Source organism: Panulirus ornatus, chromosome 23, assembly GCF_036320965.1.
Source record: "Panulirus ornatus isolate Po-2019 chromosome 23, ASM3632096v1, whole genome shotgun sequence".
NCBI classification, from domain to species: domain Eukaryota; kingdom Metazoa; phylum Arthropoda; class Malacostraca; order Decapoda; family Palinuridae; genus Panulirus; species Panulirus ornatus.
Window position 1 is genome coordinate 1014268 of NC_092246.1, and position 17264 is coordinate 1031531.

The 17264-nt window shown below is 38.1% G+C and overlaps 1 protein-coding gene across 1 annotated transcript in view; it reads right to left on the reverse strand.

Annotated features, from left to right (window-relative positions):
* Window positions 1-9185: 9185 nt before the first annotated feature.
* The window catches only part of LOC139756703 (post-GPI attachment to proteins factor 6-like), a 99343-nt gene continuing 91264 nt past the window's right edge, over window positions 9186-17264 (reverse strand). The window contains exon 15 of the mRNA XM_071676383.1: window positions 9186-10972. Coding sequence (XP_071532484.1) covers window positions 10866-10972 — 107 coding nt within the window. The 3' untranslated portion in view covers window positions 9186-10865. The remainder of the gene's footprint in view (window positions 10973-17264) is intronic.

The following is a 17264-nucleotide window of genomic DNA, read 5'->3' on the forward strand; positions in this document are numbered from 1 at the left end:
CATAGTATTTTTCTATCTTCTAAACAGTGAAGATGCATGTGAATAGTACTTTACTGCATGGACACTTTCTACTATGCAGGCAGTAAGCACCTCCGTGGTTGTTCCATATCATTCTGCATGATCATTCAGTGATGACAGGAATCATAGGTTTTCCTTTGTATACCCTTCCTGAATCTAAATTTGGTACTCAAGTCAAACAAAATTACTGTACCTTTACCAGCATATTGTATGATTAACATCTAGTCTAGAAGTTGCCAAATGATCATAATTTTCATCAATATGAATGCCAGGGAGGAATACCAACTTTTATGGCACAGTTATTTTTTTATGGGGAACCTTGGATATTGCCCTAGGTTAACAATACATGAGAAGCTGGCTGAATGAGAATGCAAGCCTTGACATTGAATGAATGCAACATGTAGTTTTGCTAGTTACAAAGAAGTGGCTGCATCCAGAAGTAAACATGTTAGGTTATGCTATTATCCTACTGGAAACAAACCTAGGGAACAAGACCTACATCAACAAAGCTCTACAGAACATTGGTAACTACTGCAATAATAAACATGTAAAGACAGCCAAGCGACCCTGGGACTCTATCCACTTAGGTTTTACTTTCCAAAAATATCAGTTACAATGATGATTCAGGAAGGAGTGCCTATGTCACTCTAGTATGACATAAAATTATTTCAGCTACAGACATATACACCTTACTTAGAAAAAATGAGTATTCACAATGAAACAATACTGAAAGAAAAGCTTTCTAAAGTCAATTATTACATAAAATCAAAATGGTTCAGACATGAAATGTTTGACAAAAGTTATGTATATGTGTTTGTGTATATGAAATAGTAGAGCACAATATATGTGCGTAACCATTTTTCATCTATATATTCATACGTAAGATATATAAAAATCCCATACTTATCAAGATTCTGGACAGAAATGCTCTCAAACAAATATAATCGTATATTTCAGTATGATAGTAGAGAACGTTTACATTAAATGGCATCTTACAACATAATTGATACATTACAGTATGCCTTAAAGACTAACAAAATTGCTACATATATACTCAATAATATAAATCATATAGTATTATATTGCAATAATACGGAAGAGATCATTGCCAGTACATCAAATCTAGAAATATGTGTCGAAAATTAATGAATTCTGCAAAAAAATTCTGATGACTCGGTGTTATGGCTACCTTGGACTGCCACCTAATGCTGCAAACTGAACTAGTCTTAATATGAGCACCACATTCAAGCAAGCTGAACACTATGAATGGATTGCTAACCTGTGCTCCAAGTGTCATGAGGAAGCCCCTTGCTTTATGACACCTATGTAAGTGTGTACATTTGTTGAGAAATACTGTATTGTGCATCTGTTCCTCATATGCTCATATTAGGAACAGATATGTGCACTGGGGTAGGAAAATCCTCTATGTATCTTTTACATTCATACATTCACTTGTATAGTACGTTAATTCTTTAAAGCCAATCTTAGTATACATTTATAATCTTTTTGTTCTAAAAATTGTTTACTGTTGATGCAATGGTACATACAATTTCCATAAGCCATGTAAATATTCTTTACTTTATTCAATAATTTCTCTTCATGTCCGCCATATCTTTATTTCAAAAGTATATGCCATACAGTCAGTACTATATACCCACACTACTGGTCGATTAGTTAAGAGGACCTTCCTGAATCAGAACTTCCATTTTCTATAAGGAGGATTATCTCTACCAAGTAAAAATTACCAGAATCTTACAGCATGAAGTAATGATTCTTAGTTTACCTTGAATAATAACAAATTTCAATAAAAAAGGTTGAAGCAAGGCTTTCATGTTGCTACTACTGTACATTACCTGGTGTGATTTTACAGAAGCCAATGGTACAGCTGATCACCTACTGAGTAAGATTTAAAGTATGTAGGTAGAATATAAAAAAATCTGTAATCCTTAAAACTGGTGTTTAAATTTTGAGATTTTACAGATTTCAGAAATACAAAACACAAAACATGGTTCACATCATACACACAACTTTAATGAGTCTGTTTTGTACACCTAATACAGGTTTAGATGTTACTTGCTTGTAATATATGTATATATACTATATAAAACATTCAATAAATATCTACTATAATCATATACTGGTAACTCATGTTTCAAATTGGTGGTAATCTTAATGGTAATCTTAATGTGGTGGACCTTAGGTATTTGTAGTTTACATATTTTAGAAAGACAGATACTGGTATCCAATACGTCATCTGTATCACAAAACCACAAACTGCATTCAATGTGAACATGAATCTAAGATTTATTTTTTCAAATATTAAAATTCCTTGTTATCATACCAATGCAATATCAAACAACAAGATTCAGATATAATGATAATAATATTGTTTGCCATTTTCTAGCCTAAAGCAACATTCTAAATTTGAACCTGCAAATAAATTGCTAATAAATGTGTATTCATCATTGCCTTACTCCAAGCAACCTACTCTTGCAAAGGACAACACAACCTATATCCACTCCACAACAAGACATGATGTCAATGAAAATGACATTGTGAATGAGATAATGAGTTACATCATACTGTGCAGTAGTTACATGTTCTACAATAATGCAAGTTCTGTAGACTGCCATTTTCCTGTGTTCAGTTATTTACAGCCATACCATGTCAGTATATTTCTTACGTATTTTTTTTCTTTTCTATCTCCATAACCTTTGTATACAGCATACTTCTGCATGTAGTATTATATAATGTCAGATATCCTAAATTCTATTACCTGCACAAAAAAATTAGAAATAGGAAGTATTGAAAAATTCATGGATATACAGAATAATTCCACAAAATGATGAGTACAAATTCCAGCATGAATGTAAATCAATGTATGAATAACTTTACCATTAAAAAATTCTCATTTATCACTGATAAAAGTATCCATAGTATAAGCAAAGAAATGCATATAATGGCATACATAAAAATTACAAACATCAATATTCAAGTTCTGAGTGTCTAATACTTGTTTTTATGATTAAACTCTACACAGCAAATGGTGAAATATTTGCAGTATATGTGATATACAATGCTTAGGAAGGGAACCTCAAAAACCTGAAACACCCCAAAATTCACCAAGCCCTCTTGTTTTAAATTAGTAGATAATATTGTTTATTTACACACACATAATGAGAAGAATATGTTATGTAATTTGCTTCTGTGATACAGTATGAAGAAATATTAAAACATGAAACAAAATGCCAAGTCAATAACATATACATTTATTTATTTATTATACTTAGTCGCTGTCTCCTGCGTTAGCGAGGTAGTGCATGGAAACAGACGAAAGAATGGCCCAACCCACCAACATACACATGTATATACATAATTGCCTACACACACACACACACAAATACATAGCCATACATTTCAATGTATACATACATATATATACACAGACATATACATATATATACCTGAAAATATCCATACTTGCTGCCTTCATCCATTCCCAATGCCACTCCACCACACACCAAATAGCGTGCAAGGTAGCGCTAGGAAAAGACAACAAAGGCCACATTTGTTCACTCTCAGTCTCTCTAGCTGTCATGAGTAATGCACTGAAACCACAGCCCCCTTTCCCCAACTAGACCCCACTAAACTTTCCATGGTTTATCCCAGATGCCTCACATGCCCTGCTTCAATCCACTGACAGCACGTTGACCCCGGTCCACCACATTGTTCCAATTCACTTTATTCCTTGCAAGCCTTTCACCCTCCTGTATGTTCAGGTCCCGATCGCTCAAAATCTTTTTCACTCCATCCTTCCACATCCAATTTGGTCTCCCACTTCTCGTTCCCTCCACCTCTGACACATATATCCTCTTTGCCAATCTTTTCTCACTCATTCTCTCCATGTGACCAAACCATTTCAATACACCCTCTTCTGCTCTCTCCACCACACTCTTTTAACTACCACACATCTCTCTTTTACCCTTTCATTACTTACTTGGTCAAACCACCACACCACATATTGTCCTCAAACATTTCAATTCCAAAACATCCACCCTCTTCCGCACAACCCTATCTATAGCCCATGCCTCGCACCCATATAACATTGTTGGAACCACTATTCCTTCAAACTTACCCATTTTTGCTCACCAAGATAATGTTCTCGCCTTCCACACATTTTTCAACGTTCCCAGAACCTTCACACCCTCCCCCATCCTGTGACTCACTTCTGCTTCCATGGATCCATCCACTGCTAAATCCACTTCCAGATATCTAAAATAGTTCTCTTATTCCAGTTTTTCTCCATTCAAACTCAACTCCCGCTTAACTAGTCCCTCAACCCTACTGTACCTAATAACCTTGCTCTTATTCACATTTACGCTCAACTTTCTTCTTTCACACACTTTACCAAACTCGTCACCAACTTATGTAGTTTCTCACATGAATCAGCCACCAGTGCTGTATAATCAGAGAACAACAAGTGACTCACTTCCCAAGCTCTCTCATCTGCAACAGACTGCATACTTGCCCCTCTCTCCAAAACCCTTGCATTCACCTCCCTAACAACCCCATCAATAAACAAATTAAAACAGCCATGGAGACATCACGAACCCCCTGCCGCAAACCGACATTCTCTGAGGACCAATCATTTTCTTCTCTTTCTACTCATACACATACCTTACATCCTCAATAAAAATTTTTCACTGCTTCTAACAACTTGCCTCCCACACCATATATTCTTAATACCTTCCACAGAGAATATCTATCAACTCTATCAATGCCTTCTCCAGATCTATAAATGCTGCATACAAATCCATCTGTATTTCTAATTCTTACATACATTCTTCCAAGCAAACACCTGATCCACACTTCCTCTACCACTTCTGAAACCACACTGTTCTTCTCCAATCTGATGCTCTGTACATGCCTCTACCCTCTCAATCAATACCCTCCCATATAATTTCCCAGGAATATTCAACAAACTTATACCTCTGTAATTTGAAAACTCACCTTTATCCCCTTTGCCTTTATACAATGGCACTATACATGCATTCCCCCAATCCTCAGGCACTTCACCATGAACCATACATACAGTGAATATCCTTACCAACCAGTCAACAACACAGTTAACCCCTTTTTTAATAATTTCTACTGCAATACCATTCAAACCCGCTGCTTTTTTAGCTTTCATCCTCTGCAAAGCTTTCACTACCTCTTCTCTGTTTACCAAACCATTTTCCCTTACCCTCTCACTTCACAAGCACCTCGCCCAAAACACCCTATATCTGCCACTCTTATCATTAAATATATTCAACATACCTTCAAAATACTCACTCCATCTCCTTCTCACTTCACCACTACTTGTTATTATCTTCCCATCAGCTCCCTTCACCTATGTTCCCATTTGTTGTCTTACGCACTTTATTTAACTCCTTCCAAAACATCTTTTTATTTTTCCTAAAATTTAATGATACTCTCTCACCACAACTCTTATTTGCCCTTTTTTTCACCTCTTGCACCTTTCTCTTGAACTCCTGCCTCTTTCTTTTATACATCTCCTGCATCAACAAGGTAGTGTAAGGAAGCAGATGAAAGAATGGCCCAACCCACCCACATACACATGCATATACATAAACACCCACACATACACATATACATACCTATACATTTCAACGTATACATACAAATATATACAAAGACATATACATATATACACATGTACATATTCATACTTGCTGCTTTCATCCATTCCTGTTGCCACCACGCCACCCATGAAACAGCACCCCCCTCCCCCTGCGTGTGCATGAGGTGGCGCTAGGAAAAGACAACAAAGGCCACATTTGTTCACACTCAGTCTCTAGCTGTCATGTGTACTGCACCGAACCCATAGCTCCCTTTCCACATCCAGGCCCCACAAAACTTTCCATGGTTTACCCCAGATACTTCACGTGTCTTGGTTCAATCCACTGACAGCATGTTGACCCCAGTATTCCGCAGTTCCAATTCACTCTATTCCTTGCACGCCTTTCACCATCCTGTATGTTCTGGCCCTGATCGCTCAAAATCTTTTTCACTCCATCCTTCTACCTCCAATTTTGTCTCCCACTTCTCCTCATTCCCTCCACCTCTGACACATATATCCTCTTTGTCAGTCTTTCCTCACTCATTTTCTCCATGTGACCAAATCATTTCAATACACCCTCCTCTGCACTCTCAACTACACTCTCTTTATTACCACACACCTCTTACCCTTTCATTACTTACTCGATCAAATCACCTCACACCACATATTGTCCTCAAACATCTCATTTCCAGCACATCCACCCTCCTGCACACAACTCTATCCATAGCCCACGCCTCGCAACCATACAACGTTGTTGGTACCACTATTCCTTCAAACATACCCATTTTTGCTTTCCGAGATAATGTTCTCGACTTCCACACATTCTTCAAGGCTCCCAGAATTTTCGCTACCTCCCCCACCCTATGATTCACTTCTGCTTCCATGGTTCCATCTGCTGCCAAATCCACTCCCAGATATCTAAAACACTTCACTTCCTCCAGTTTTTCTCCATTCAAATTTACCTCCCAACTGAACTTGTCCCTCAACACTACTGTACCTAATAACCTTGCTCTTATTCACATTTACTCTCAGCTTTCTTCTTTCACACACTTTACCAAACTCAGTCACCAGGTTCTGCAGTTTCTCACCCAAATCAGCCACCAGCGCTGTATCATCAGTGAACAACAACCGACTCACTTCCCAAGCTCTCATCCACAACAGACTGCATACTAGCCACTCTTTCCTAAACTCGTGCATTCATCTCCCTAGCAACCCCATCTATAAACAAATTAAACCACCATGGAGATATCACGCACCCCTGCTGCAAACCGACATTCACTGAGAACCAATCACTTTCCTCTCTTCCTACATGTACACATGCCTTACATCCTTGATAAAAACTTTTCACTGCTTCTAACAACTTGCCTCCCACACCATATATTCTTAATACCTTCCACAAAGCATCTCTATCAACTCTATCATATGCCTTCTCCAGATCCATAAATGCTACATACAAATCCATTTGCTTTTCTAAGTATTTCTCACATACATTCTTCAAAGCAAACACCTGATCCACACATCCTCTACCACTTCTGAAACCACACTGCTCTTCCCTAATCTGATGCTCTGTACATGCCTTCACCCTCTCAATCAATACCCTCCAATATAATTTCCCAGGAATACTCAACAAACTTATACCTCTGTAATTTGAGCACTCACTTTTAACCCCTTTGCCTTTGTACAATGGCACTATGCAAACATTCCGCCAATCCTCAGGCACCTCACCATGAATCATACATACATTAAATAACCTTACCAACCAGTCAACTACACAGTCACCCCTTTTTTAATAAATTCCACTGCAATAACATCCAAACCCACTGCCTTGCCGGCTTTCATCTTCTGCAAAGCTTTTACTACTTCTTCTCTGTTTACCAAATCATTCTTCCTAACCCTCTCACTTTGCACAACACTTCAACCAAAACACCTCATATCTGCCACTCTATCATCAAACACATTCTACAAACCTTCAAAATACTCATTCCATCTCCTTCTCACATCACCATTACTTGTTATCACCTCCCCATTAGCCCACTTCACTGATTTTCCTATTTGTTCCCTTGTCTTACGCAGTTTATTTACCTCCTTCCAAAACATCTTTTTATTCTCCCAAAAATTTAGTGATACTCTCTCACTCCAACTCTCATTTGCCCTCTTTTTCACCTCTTGCACCTTTATCTTGACCTCCTGCCTCTCTCTTTTATATATCTCCAAGTCATTTGCATTACTTCCCTGCAAAAATCGTCCAAATGCCTCTCTCTTCTCTTTCACTAACAATCTTACTTCTTCATCCCACCACTCACTACCCTTTCTAATCTGCCCACCTCCCACACTTCTAATGCCACAAGCATCTTCTTCACAAGCTATCACAGCTTCCCTAAATACATCCCATTCCTCCCCCACTCCCCTTACTTCCTTTGTTCTCACCTTTCATTCTGTGCTTACTCTCTCCTGGTACTTCCTCACACGTCTCCTTCCCAAGCTCACTAACTCTCACCACTCTCTTCACCCCAATATTCTCTCTTCTTTTCAGAAAACCTCTACAAATCTTCACCTTTTCCTCTACAAGATAATGATCAGATATCCCGCCAGTTGCACCTCTGAGCACATTAATATCCAAAAGTCTCTCTTTCGCACACATATCAATTAACACATAATCCAATAACACTCTCTGGCCATCTCTCCTACTTATATACGTATACTTATGTATATCTCTCTTTTTAATCCAGGTATTCCCAATTACCAGTCCTTTTTCAGCTCACAAATCTACAAGCTCTTCACCATTTCCATTTACAACACTGAACACCCCATGTACACCATTTATTTCCTCAACTGCCACATTACTCACCTTTCCATTCAAATCACCCATCACTATAACCTGGTCTCGTGCATCAAAACTAGTAACACACTCACTCAGCTGCTCCCAAAACACTTGCCTCTCAAGATCTTTCTTCTCATGCCCAGGTTCATATGCACCAATAATCAACCCTCTCTCTCCATCCACTTTCAGTTTTACCCATGTCAATCTAGAGTTAACTTTCTTACACTCTATCACCTACTCCCACCACTCCTGTTTTAGGAGTAGTGCTACTCCTTCCCTTGCTTTTGTCCTCTCACTAACCCCTGACTTTACTCCCAAGACATTCCCAAACCCCTCTTCCCCTTTACCTTTGAGTTTTGTTTCACTCAGAGCCAAAACATCCAGGTTCCTTTCCTCAAACATACTACCTATCTCTCCTTTTTTGTCATCTTGGTTAGATCCAGACACATTTAGACACCCCAATGTGAGCCTTCGAGGAGGATGAGCACTCCCCGCGTGACTCCTTCTTCTGTTTCCCCTATTAGAAATGTGGACCTTTTGGAAATATCTCACCATTTCTTATATCAACATTATAATCACTCTCTTAATGCTAAAAATATCCTTTAATGTATGTTGCATTAAATATTTCTAGGTTTTATGCAAGTCCCCTGTCACAGTTACTGTTATACTGCGAGGTAGTGCTGTATATTCATATTTTCTTCATTGTATAGAAAAGAGTATATGTATTATATCTAATTCATATTCACATAAAAGAATAATTACAGTACAATAACTACTCATTTGCACCCTAAACCAAAATATACAAATCCATTATTCAATAAACTAATCTACTTGACAATGCTTTCTAAGTTACACCTAATCAAGCTAGTGCATATGCATTGCAGGCATTTATCAGAATGACTGAAGTAGAGCAGTTAACCAGACTACATTTTTTTACTTCAAGCAAAAGTTGAAATGAAAAACATTAAAATCACTTAAAAGTACATATTTCACTTTTGTATTTATCAAAATTTTACAAACTTTTGAACATTAATAGATTATACTATAAATATTCAGGTATTCATGTGTATTAACACTGATGGGCAGTCAAAAACACTATCAGACTACATGTAGCTGACATACTAAAAAAATCACTGAAAGGAACATGATATATTATCAGCTAATTGTTTGAAGGTATAGCCCTACAACTCTTTAATAAGTTGGTTACAGACATACCCAAATGACTAGTTTGGTTGTGTATGCCCATGGATGGAATGTTCATTCAACACTAATAAGGCCAAAAATGGACAAGGGAAATGTATGATGGAGTCATCTAACTGGATCTTCAACATACTCATAATAAACACCTTTACCAAATTTAACAATATACTCTTTCACTCACCAGAAAAATATTCTGGTAACCAGTTCATTGAAATAGTAACATGTAAACTCATCAAAGTAGTCCTTCAATGCTGCTTGATTTTCCCTGAGTTTCAGTTAAGGAAAGTGTCATCTTAAGAACATTTTTAAGGCTCAAAACAATTTATTACATCATGCATCCCCATCATGGTTCTAACAGTCATGCATTAGCTCTCTTTTATCTGACTCTTCTTGCTATCACAGTTCTAATAGCATATCAGAGAGCAGGAAGACAAAAGATATGGATATCCATAAGTCTTATGAGCTACAAAGTCTGAGAACATACATATCCTAAAAACTTATCATATCTAGATGATTCTGAGAGGAAAGAAAATACATCTATCTTCACTATCAATATGGCCATGCTAACTATTTACTGAACCTGCTAAATATCTCTCATTGTTTACAACAAAAGTTTGAAAACTCTGCTTTTGTCCATGTAATCACTAGTGTACCCAAAAAATATAATGGTGCTCCTTAAGAATATCATTGAACAAAACTACAAATTGTTTAGCAGGTCTATCTCTTAAGCCTCGCAGGGTCGTCTTAGAGATACACATGTATGGATCATAGTCTGCCTATTATGGAAAGAACCATTACACTCGAACAAGTATATCACTGGGATAAAAGTTACCTTAACGTGGAAAATGCTTCCATTCATACATGTAGATCAGAGATAAATCTACTTATATAGGTGATGTTATGGTATCTATTACCTGGAAGGAAATTTATAATGAATTTCAGGACAATACCCTTTTAAGCATGACAGTTTTGAATTATGGTTATTAATATGATTGATAAGTACTTTAAATCTTATAAAAAAGTGGATTGTGAGTGTTAAAAACATATCCAAAATAGCTAGTTAGTCAGGTGTGTAAAGGTATGAATAATTCTGCGAATGAAGAGAAATATTTCAATTAGGGTTAAGAAAGGTAATGATGAAGTCTGCCAGTCAGGGTGAGGTGGATACCCACATCATAGAAGAAATGTAATGAAGTCTACCAGTTAGGGTGAGGAGGATACCCACATCCTAGGATAAGGATCATGCATGGTAGTTATCCTGTAGGTGTGTACTTCAGGCTGAGAAGATGTATGGTTCTCAGAGAGGATGCCTGTAATTTTGGAGAAAGCTTGTCAGAGAAAGCAATAAAACCAAAGCAGCTAGTAATAAATCTTGCCAACTAAGGTTAAGAGGCTACTACTTTAGAGTAATACTCACACTAAAAGAAATTTTTGCATACAAAAAGAAGAGAGAACCTGACTTTTGTGTCATCATTGCTAGCATGCATGCCAGTGTATCTTTACTTTTAAAATTGATCAACTCTTAAATGTCATTAATGAACTACAGTAACATCTAATTATGGAACAGTGTATCATGAAATGGGCTGCAAAGAGAAATGAGGCAATTACACCAAGTCTTAAATCATTATGAAATTTTAGCATTCTAAATGAGGCAATTACACCAAGTCTTAAATCATTATGAAATTTTAGCATTCTAATCACTTCATTAATAGGATTACTCAGTGATTATAGATAAAAATGCTGCATACAAGTTATATTTCATGTCACACCCTGAAAAAACACTGATACAGATTACTAAAATATCCTATGGCATCTAAGGTCTGCTTAGAAGCTACTTATACGAATACAAACATATAATCATGAAGTGGCCAAATCATGCTATAATTTCTTTCAGTCATTTGAAATATTCCCTGCAAGCCACACTATGCTCCTCCCTAAAAGTCTCTGGATCCTTTAACATGACTAGTGGTGATTAATGAATGCATGCATATCTTCTTTAAACATTTGTACAGTTAAAAAAATAAGTTCTCAAGAATGAAAGAAATTCTTAATAAATATGTAATTTACAAATGTAGAGACAACATGCCTTTATGGCAGGTTTAAAATGGAAGCAAAGACATGCTTTAAACAATAGAGCCAGTTAGCTTGAATCCTTGAAATATTAGATATTTTGCTTGGTTGACAATAGTCAAGTTCCATAGCTCTGTATGCAGCAACTCAAAGTGATGTAATCAGGCAACCAACTTGCTTTTCAATCAATCAATCAACAACTGGTAATGGGAGGGTAGGATAGCAATGGTAAGTCCCTATCATTCATATAATGAATCACTGCAAGGGGAAGTCTCATGTTTCATAATTCACTTCATGGATCATAAATGAACTGTTGATTTCAATTACATATTGGTAAATCAGTCAGTAGAGAACAGCACTATATTTCACAGTGAAGGTCAAACAGCGAAATCCTCAAAAATCATCCAGGAGGCTAATTGATAATTTGATAAGGACTTCTAACCAATCATGGGATTATTTGTGAGAATCAATAAAAATCATGTAAGATTCATACTGACCTTCAGGTAGTGAACAAACAATCTTCATCAGAGGAATTCGAGATGTGCAATATCTTTTTTAACACAATATTTCAATTTCTCAACGTTTCCAGCAAAATCAGGGTCTAATGTTTACTTCACACGATATACTAATCTTTCAAAATCATTGGATATACACACTTACTTGCAATCCTGACAAAACACACCTCACAAGCTGACATGTAAATGAAAAGCACATCCCCTCGTTTAGAAATCAAAGGTTGGTGGGTCACATGATTGAAAGTTATGGGACCTATCTAGGAAAACCTCATTCAGTTATCCTCCAGAAGTTTTCATTGTTTTAAGAGGAAACGGCAACATATAATCAGCAGTTTGTGATTCAGTGGAACCCATTTGTAACTTGAATTAAGAAATTATATAATCTAATTCTTAGATTCTCATCCTTTAATATACAAAACTGATACAGTACTGCCTATGTTCAGGATATCTTTAAGGAAAGAATATATGCAGCTAATTCTTTTGTCTAAAGGTAAAAGAAACGTTCAGTCTACTTTCATCAAAAAATATGTAGATTTTGAGAAATGAAAACCATTTCAATGTAAACAAAGACATAAGGTTTGACTTACTTGATTTTGTGGAATTTATAATATACTAGAATCTGATGATTACATGTTTTTCAACACAAAATAGATACATAAAAACTTAAAACTATTTACAGAGAATTACATATTTTGGTTGCCTTAAAAACATAAAACCGTACATATATATATATATATATATATATATATATATATATATATATATATATATATATATATATATATATTTTTTTTTGCTGCTGTCTCCCGCGTTTGCAAGGTAGCGCAAGGAAACAGACGAAAGAAATGGCCCAACCCACCCCCATACACATGTATATACATATGTCCACACACGCAAATATACATACCTACACAGCTTTCCATGGTTTACCCCAGACGCTTCACATGCCCTGATTCAATCCACTGACAGCACGTCAACCCCGGTATACCACATCGATCCAATTCACTCTATTCCTTGCCCTCCTTTCACCCTCCTGCATGTTCAGGCCCCGATCACACAAAATCTTTTTCACTCCATCTTTCCACCTCCAATTTGGTCTCCCTCTTCTCCTCGTTCCCTCCACCTCCGAAACATATATCCTCTTGGTCAATCTTTCCTCACTCTTTCTCTCCATGTGCCCAAACCATTTCAAAACACCCTCTTCTGCTCTCTCAACCACGCTCTTTTTATTTCCACACATCTCTCTTACCCTTACGTTACTTACGCGATCAAACCACCTCACACCACACATTGTCCTCAAACATCTCATTTCCAGCACATCCATCCTCCTGCGCACAACTCTATCCATAGCCCACGCCTCGCAACCATACAACATTGTTGGAACCACTATTCCTTCAAACATACCCATTTTTGCTTTCCGAGATAATGTTCTCGACTTCCACACATTCTTCAAGGCTCCCAGGATTTTCGCCCCCTCCCCCACCCTATGATCCACTTCCGCTTCCATGGTTCCATCCACCGCCAGATCCACTCCCAGATATCTAAAACACTTTACTTCCTCCAGTTTTTCTCCATTCAAACTTACCTCCCAAATGACTTGACCCTCAACCCTACTGTACCTAATAACCTTGCTCTTATTCACATTTACATATATATATATATATATATATATATATATATATATATATATATATATATATATATATATATATATATATATATATATATATATATATTTTTTTTTTTTCTTTTGCTTTGTCGCTGTCTCCCGCGTTTGCGAGGTAGCGCAAGGAAACAGACGAAAGAAATGGCCCAACCCACCCCCATACACATGTATATACATATGTCCACACACGCAAATATACATACCTACACAGCTTTCCATGGTTTACCCCAGACGCTTCACATGCCCCAATTCAATCCACTGACAGCATGTCAACCCCGGTATACCACATCGCTCCAATTCACTCTATTCCTTGCCCTCCTTTCACCCTCCTGCATGTTCAGGCCCCGATCACACAAAATCTTTTTCACTCCATCTTTCCACCTCCAATTTGGTCTCTCTCTTCTCCTCGTTCCCTCCACCTCCGACACACATATCCTCTTGGTCAATCTTTCCTCACTCATTCTCTCCATGTGCCCAAACCATTTCAAAACACCCTCTTCTGCTCTCTCAACCACGCTCTTTTTATTTCCACATATCTCTCTTACCCTTACGTTACTTACTCGATCAAACCACCTCACACCACACACTGTCCTCAAACATCTCATTTCCAGCACATCCATCCTCCTGCGCACAACTCTATCCATAGCCCACGCCTCGCAACCATACAACATTGTTGGAACCACTATTCCTTCAAACATACCCATTTTTGCTTTCCGAGATAATGTTTTCGACTTCCACACATTCTTCAAGGCTCCCAGCATTTTCGCCCCCTCCCCCACCCTATGATCCACTTCCGCTTCCATGATTCCATCCGCTGCCAGATCCACTCCCAGATATCTAAAACACTTCACTTCCTCCAGTTTTTCTCCATTCAAACTCACCTCCCAATTGACTTGACCCTCAACCCTACCGTACCTAATAACCTTGCTCTTATTCACATTTACTCTTAACTTTCTTCTTTCACACACTTTACCAAACTCAGTCACCAGCTTCTGCAGTTTCTCACATGAATCAGCCACCAGCGCTGTATCATCAGCGAACAACAACTGACTCACTTCCCAAGCTCTCTCATCCCCAACAGACTTCATACTTGCCCCTCTTTCCAAAACTCTTGCATTCACCTCCCGAACAACCCCATCCATAAACAAATTAAACAACCATGGAGACATCACACACCCCTGCCGCAAACCTACATTCACTGAGAACCAATCACTTTCCTCTCTTCCTACACATACACATGCCTTACATCCTCGATAAAAACTTTTCACTGCTTCTAACAACTTGCCTCCCACACCATATATTCTTAATACCTTTCGCAAAGCATCTCTATCAACTCTATCATATGCCTTCTCCAGATCCATATATGCTACATACGAATCCATTTGCTTTTCTAAGTATTTCTCACATACATTCTTCAAAGCAAACACCTGATCCACACATCCTCTACCACTTCTGAAACCACACTGCTCTTCCCCAATCTGATGCTCTGTACATGCCTTCACCCTCTCAATCAATACCCTCCCATATAATTTACCAGGAATACTCAACAAACTTATACCTCTTTAATTTGAGCACTCACTCTTATCCCCTTTGCCTTTGTACAATGGCACTATGCACGCATTCCGCCAATCCTCAGGCACCTCACCGTGAGTCATACATACATTAAATAACCTTACCAACCAGTCAACAATACAGTCACCCCCTTTTTTAATAAATTCCACTGCAATACCATCCAAACCTGCTGCCTTGCCGGCTTTCATCTTCCGCAAAGCTTTTACTACCTCTTCTCTGTTTACCAAATCATTTTCCCTAACCCTCTCACTTTGCACACCACCTCGACCAAAACACCCTATATCTGCCACTCTATCATCAAACACATTCAACAGACCTTCAAAATACTCACTCCATCTCCTTCTCACATCACCACTACTTGTTTTCACCTCCCCATTTGCGCCCTTCACTGAAGTTCCCATTTGCTCCCTTGTCTTACGCACTTTATTTACCTCCTTCCAGAACATCTTTTTATTCTCCCTAAAATTTACTGATAGTCTCTCACCCCAACTCTCATTTGCCCTTTTTTTCACCTCTTGCACCTTTCTCTTGACCTCCTGTCTCTTTCTTTTATACGTCTCCCACTCAACTGCATTTTTTCCCTGCAAAAATCGTCCAAATGCCTCTCTCTTCTCTTTCACTAATACTCTTACTTCTTCATCCCACCACTCACTACCCTTTCTAATCAACCCACCTCCCACTCTTCTCATGCCACAAGCATCTTTTGCGCAATCCATCACCGATTCCCTAAATACATCCCATTCCTCCCCCACTCCCCTTACTTCCATTGTTCTCACCTTTTTCCATTCTGTACTCAGTCTCTCCTGGTACTTCCTCACACAAGTCTCCTTCCCAAGCTCACTTACTCTCACCACCCTCTTCACCCCAACATTCACTCTTCTTTTCTGAAAACCCATACAAATCTTCACCTTAGCCTCCACAAGATAATGATCAGACATCCCTCCAGTTGCACCTCTCAGCACATTAACATCCAAAAGTCTCTCTTTCGCGCACCTGTCAATTAACACGTAATCCAATAACGCTCTCTGGCCATCTCTCCTACTTACATAAGTATACTTATGTATATCTCGCTTTTTAAACCAGGTATTCCCAATCATCAGTCCTTTTTCAGCACATAAATCTACAAGCTCTTCACCATTTCCATTTACAACACTGAACACCCCATGTACACCAATTATTCCCTCAACTGCCACATTAAATATATATATATATGTCTATATATATATATATATATATATATATATATATATATATATATATATATATTTTTTTTTTTGCTTTGTCGCTGTCTCCCGCGTTTGCGAGGTAGCGCAAGGAAACAGACGAAAGAAATGGCCCAACCCACCCCCATACACATGCCTTGATTCAATCCACTGACAGAACGTCAACCCCGGTATACCACATCGCTCCAATTCACTCTATTCTTTGCCCTCCTTTCACCCTCCTGCATGTTCAGGCCCCGATCACACAAAATCTTTTTCACTCCATCTTTCCACCTCCAATTTGGTCTCCCTCTTCTCCTCGTTCCCTCCACCTCCGACACATATATCCTCTTGGTCAATCTTTCCTCACTCATTCTCTCCATGTGACCAAACCATTTCAAAACACCCTCTTCTGCTCTCTTAACCACGCTCTTTTTATTTCCACACATCTCTCTTACCCTTACGTTACTTACTCGATCAAACCACCTCACACCACACATTGTCCTCAAACATCTCATTTCCAGCACATCCATCCTCCTGCGCACAACGCTATCCATAGTCCACGCCTCGCAACCAT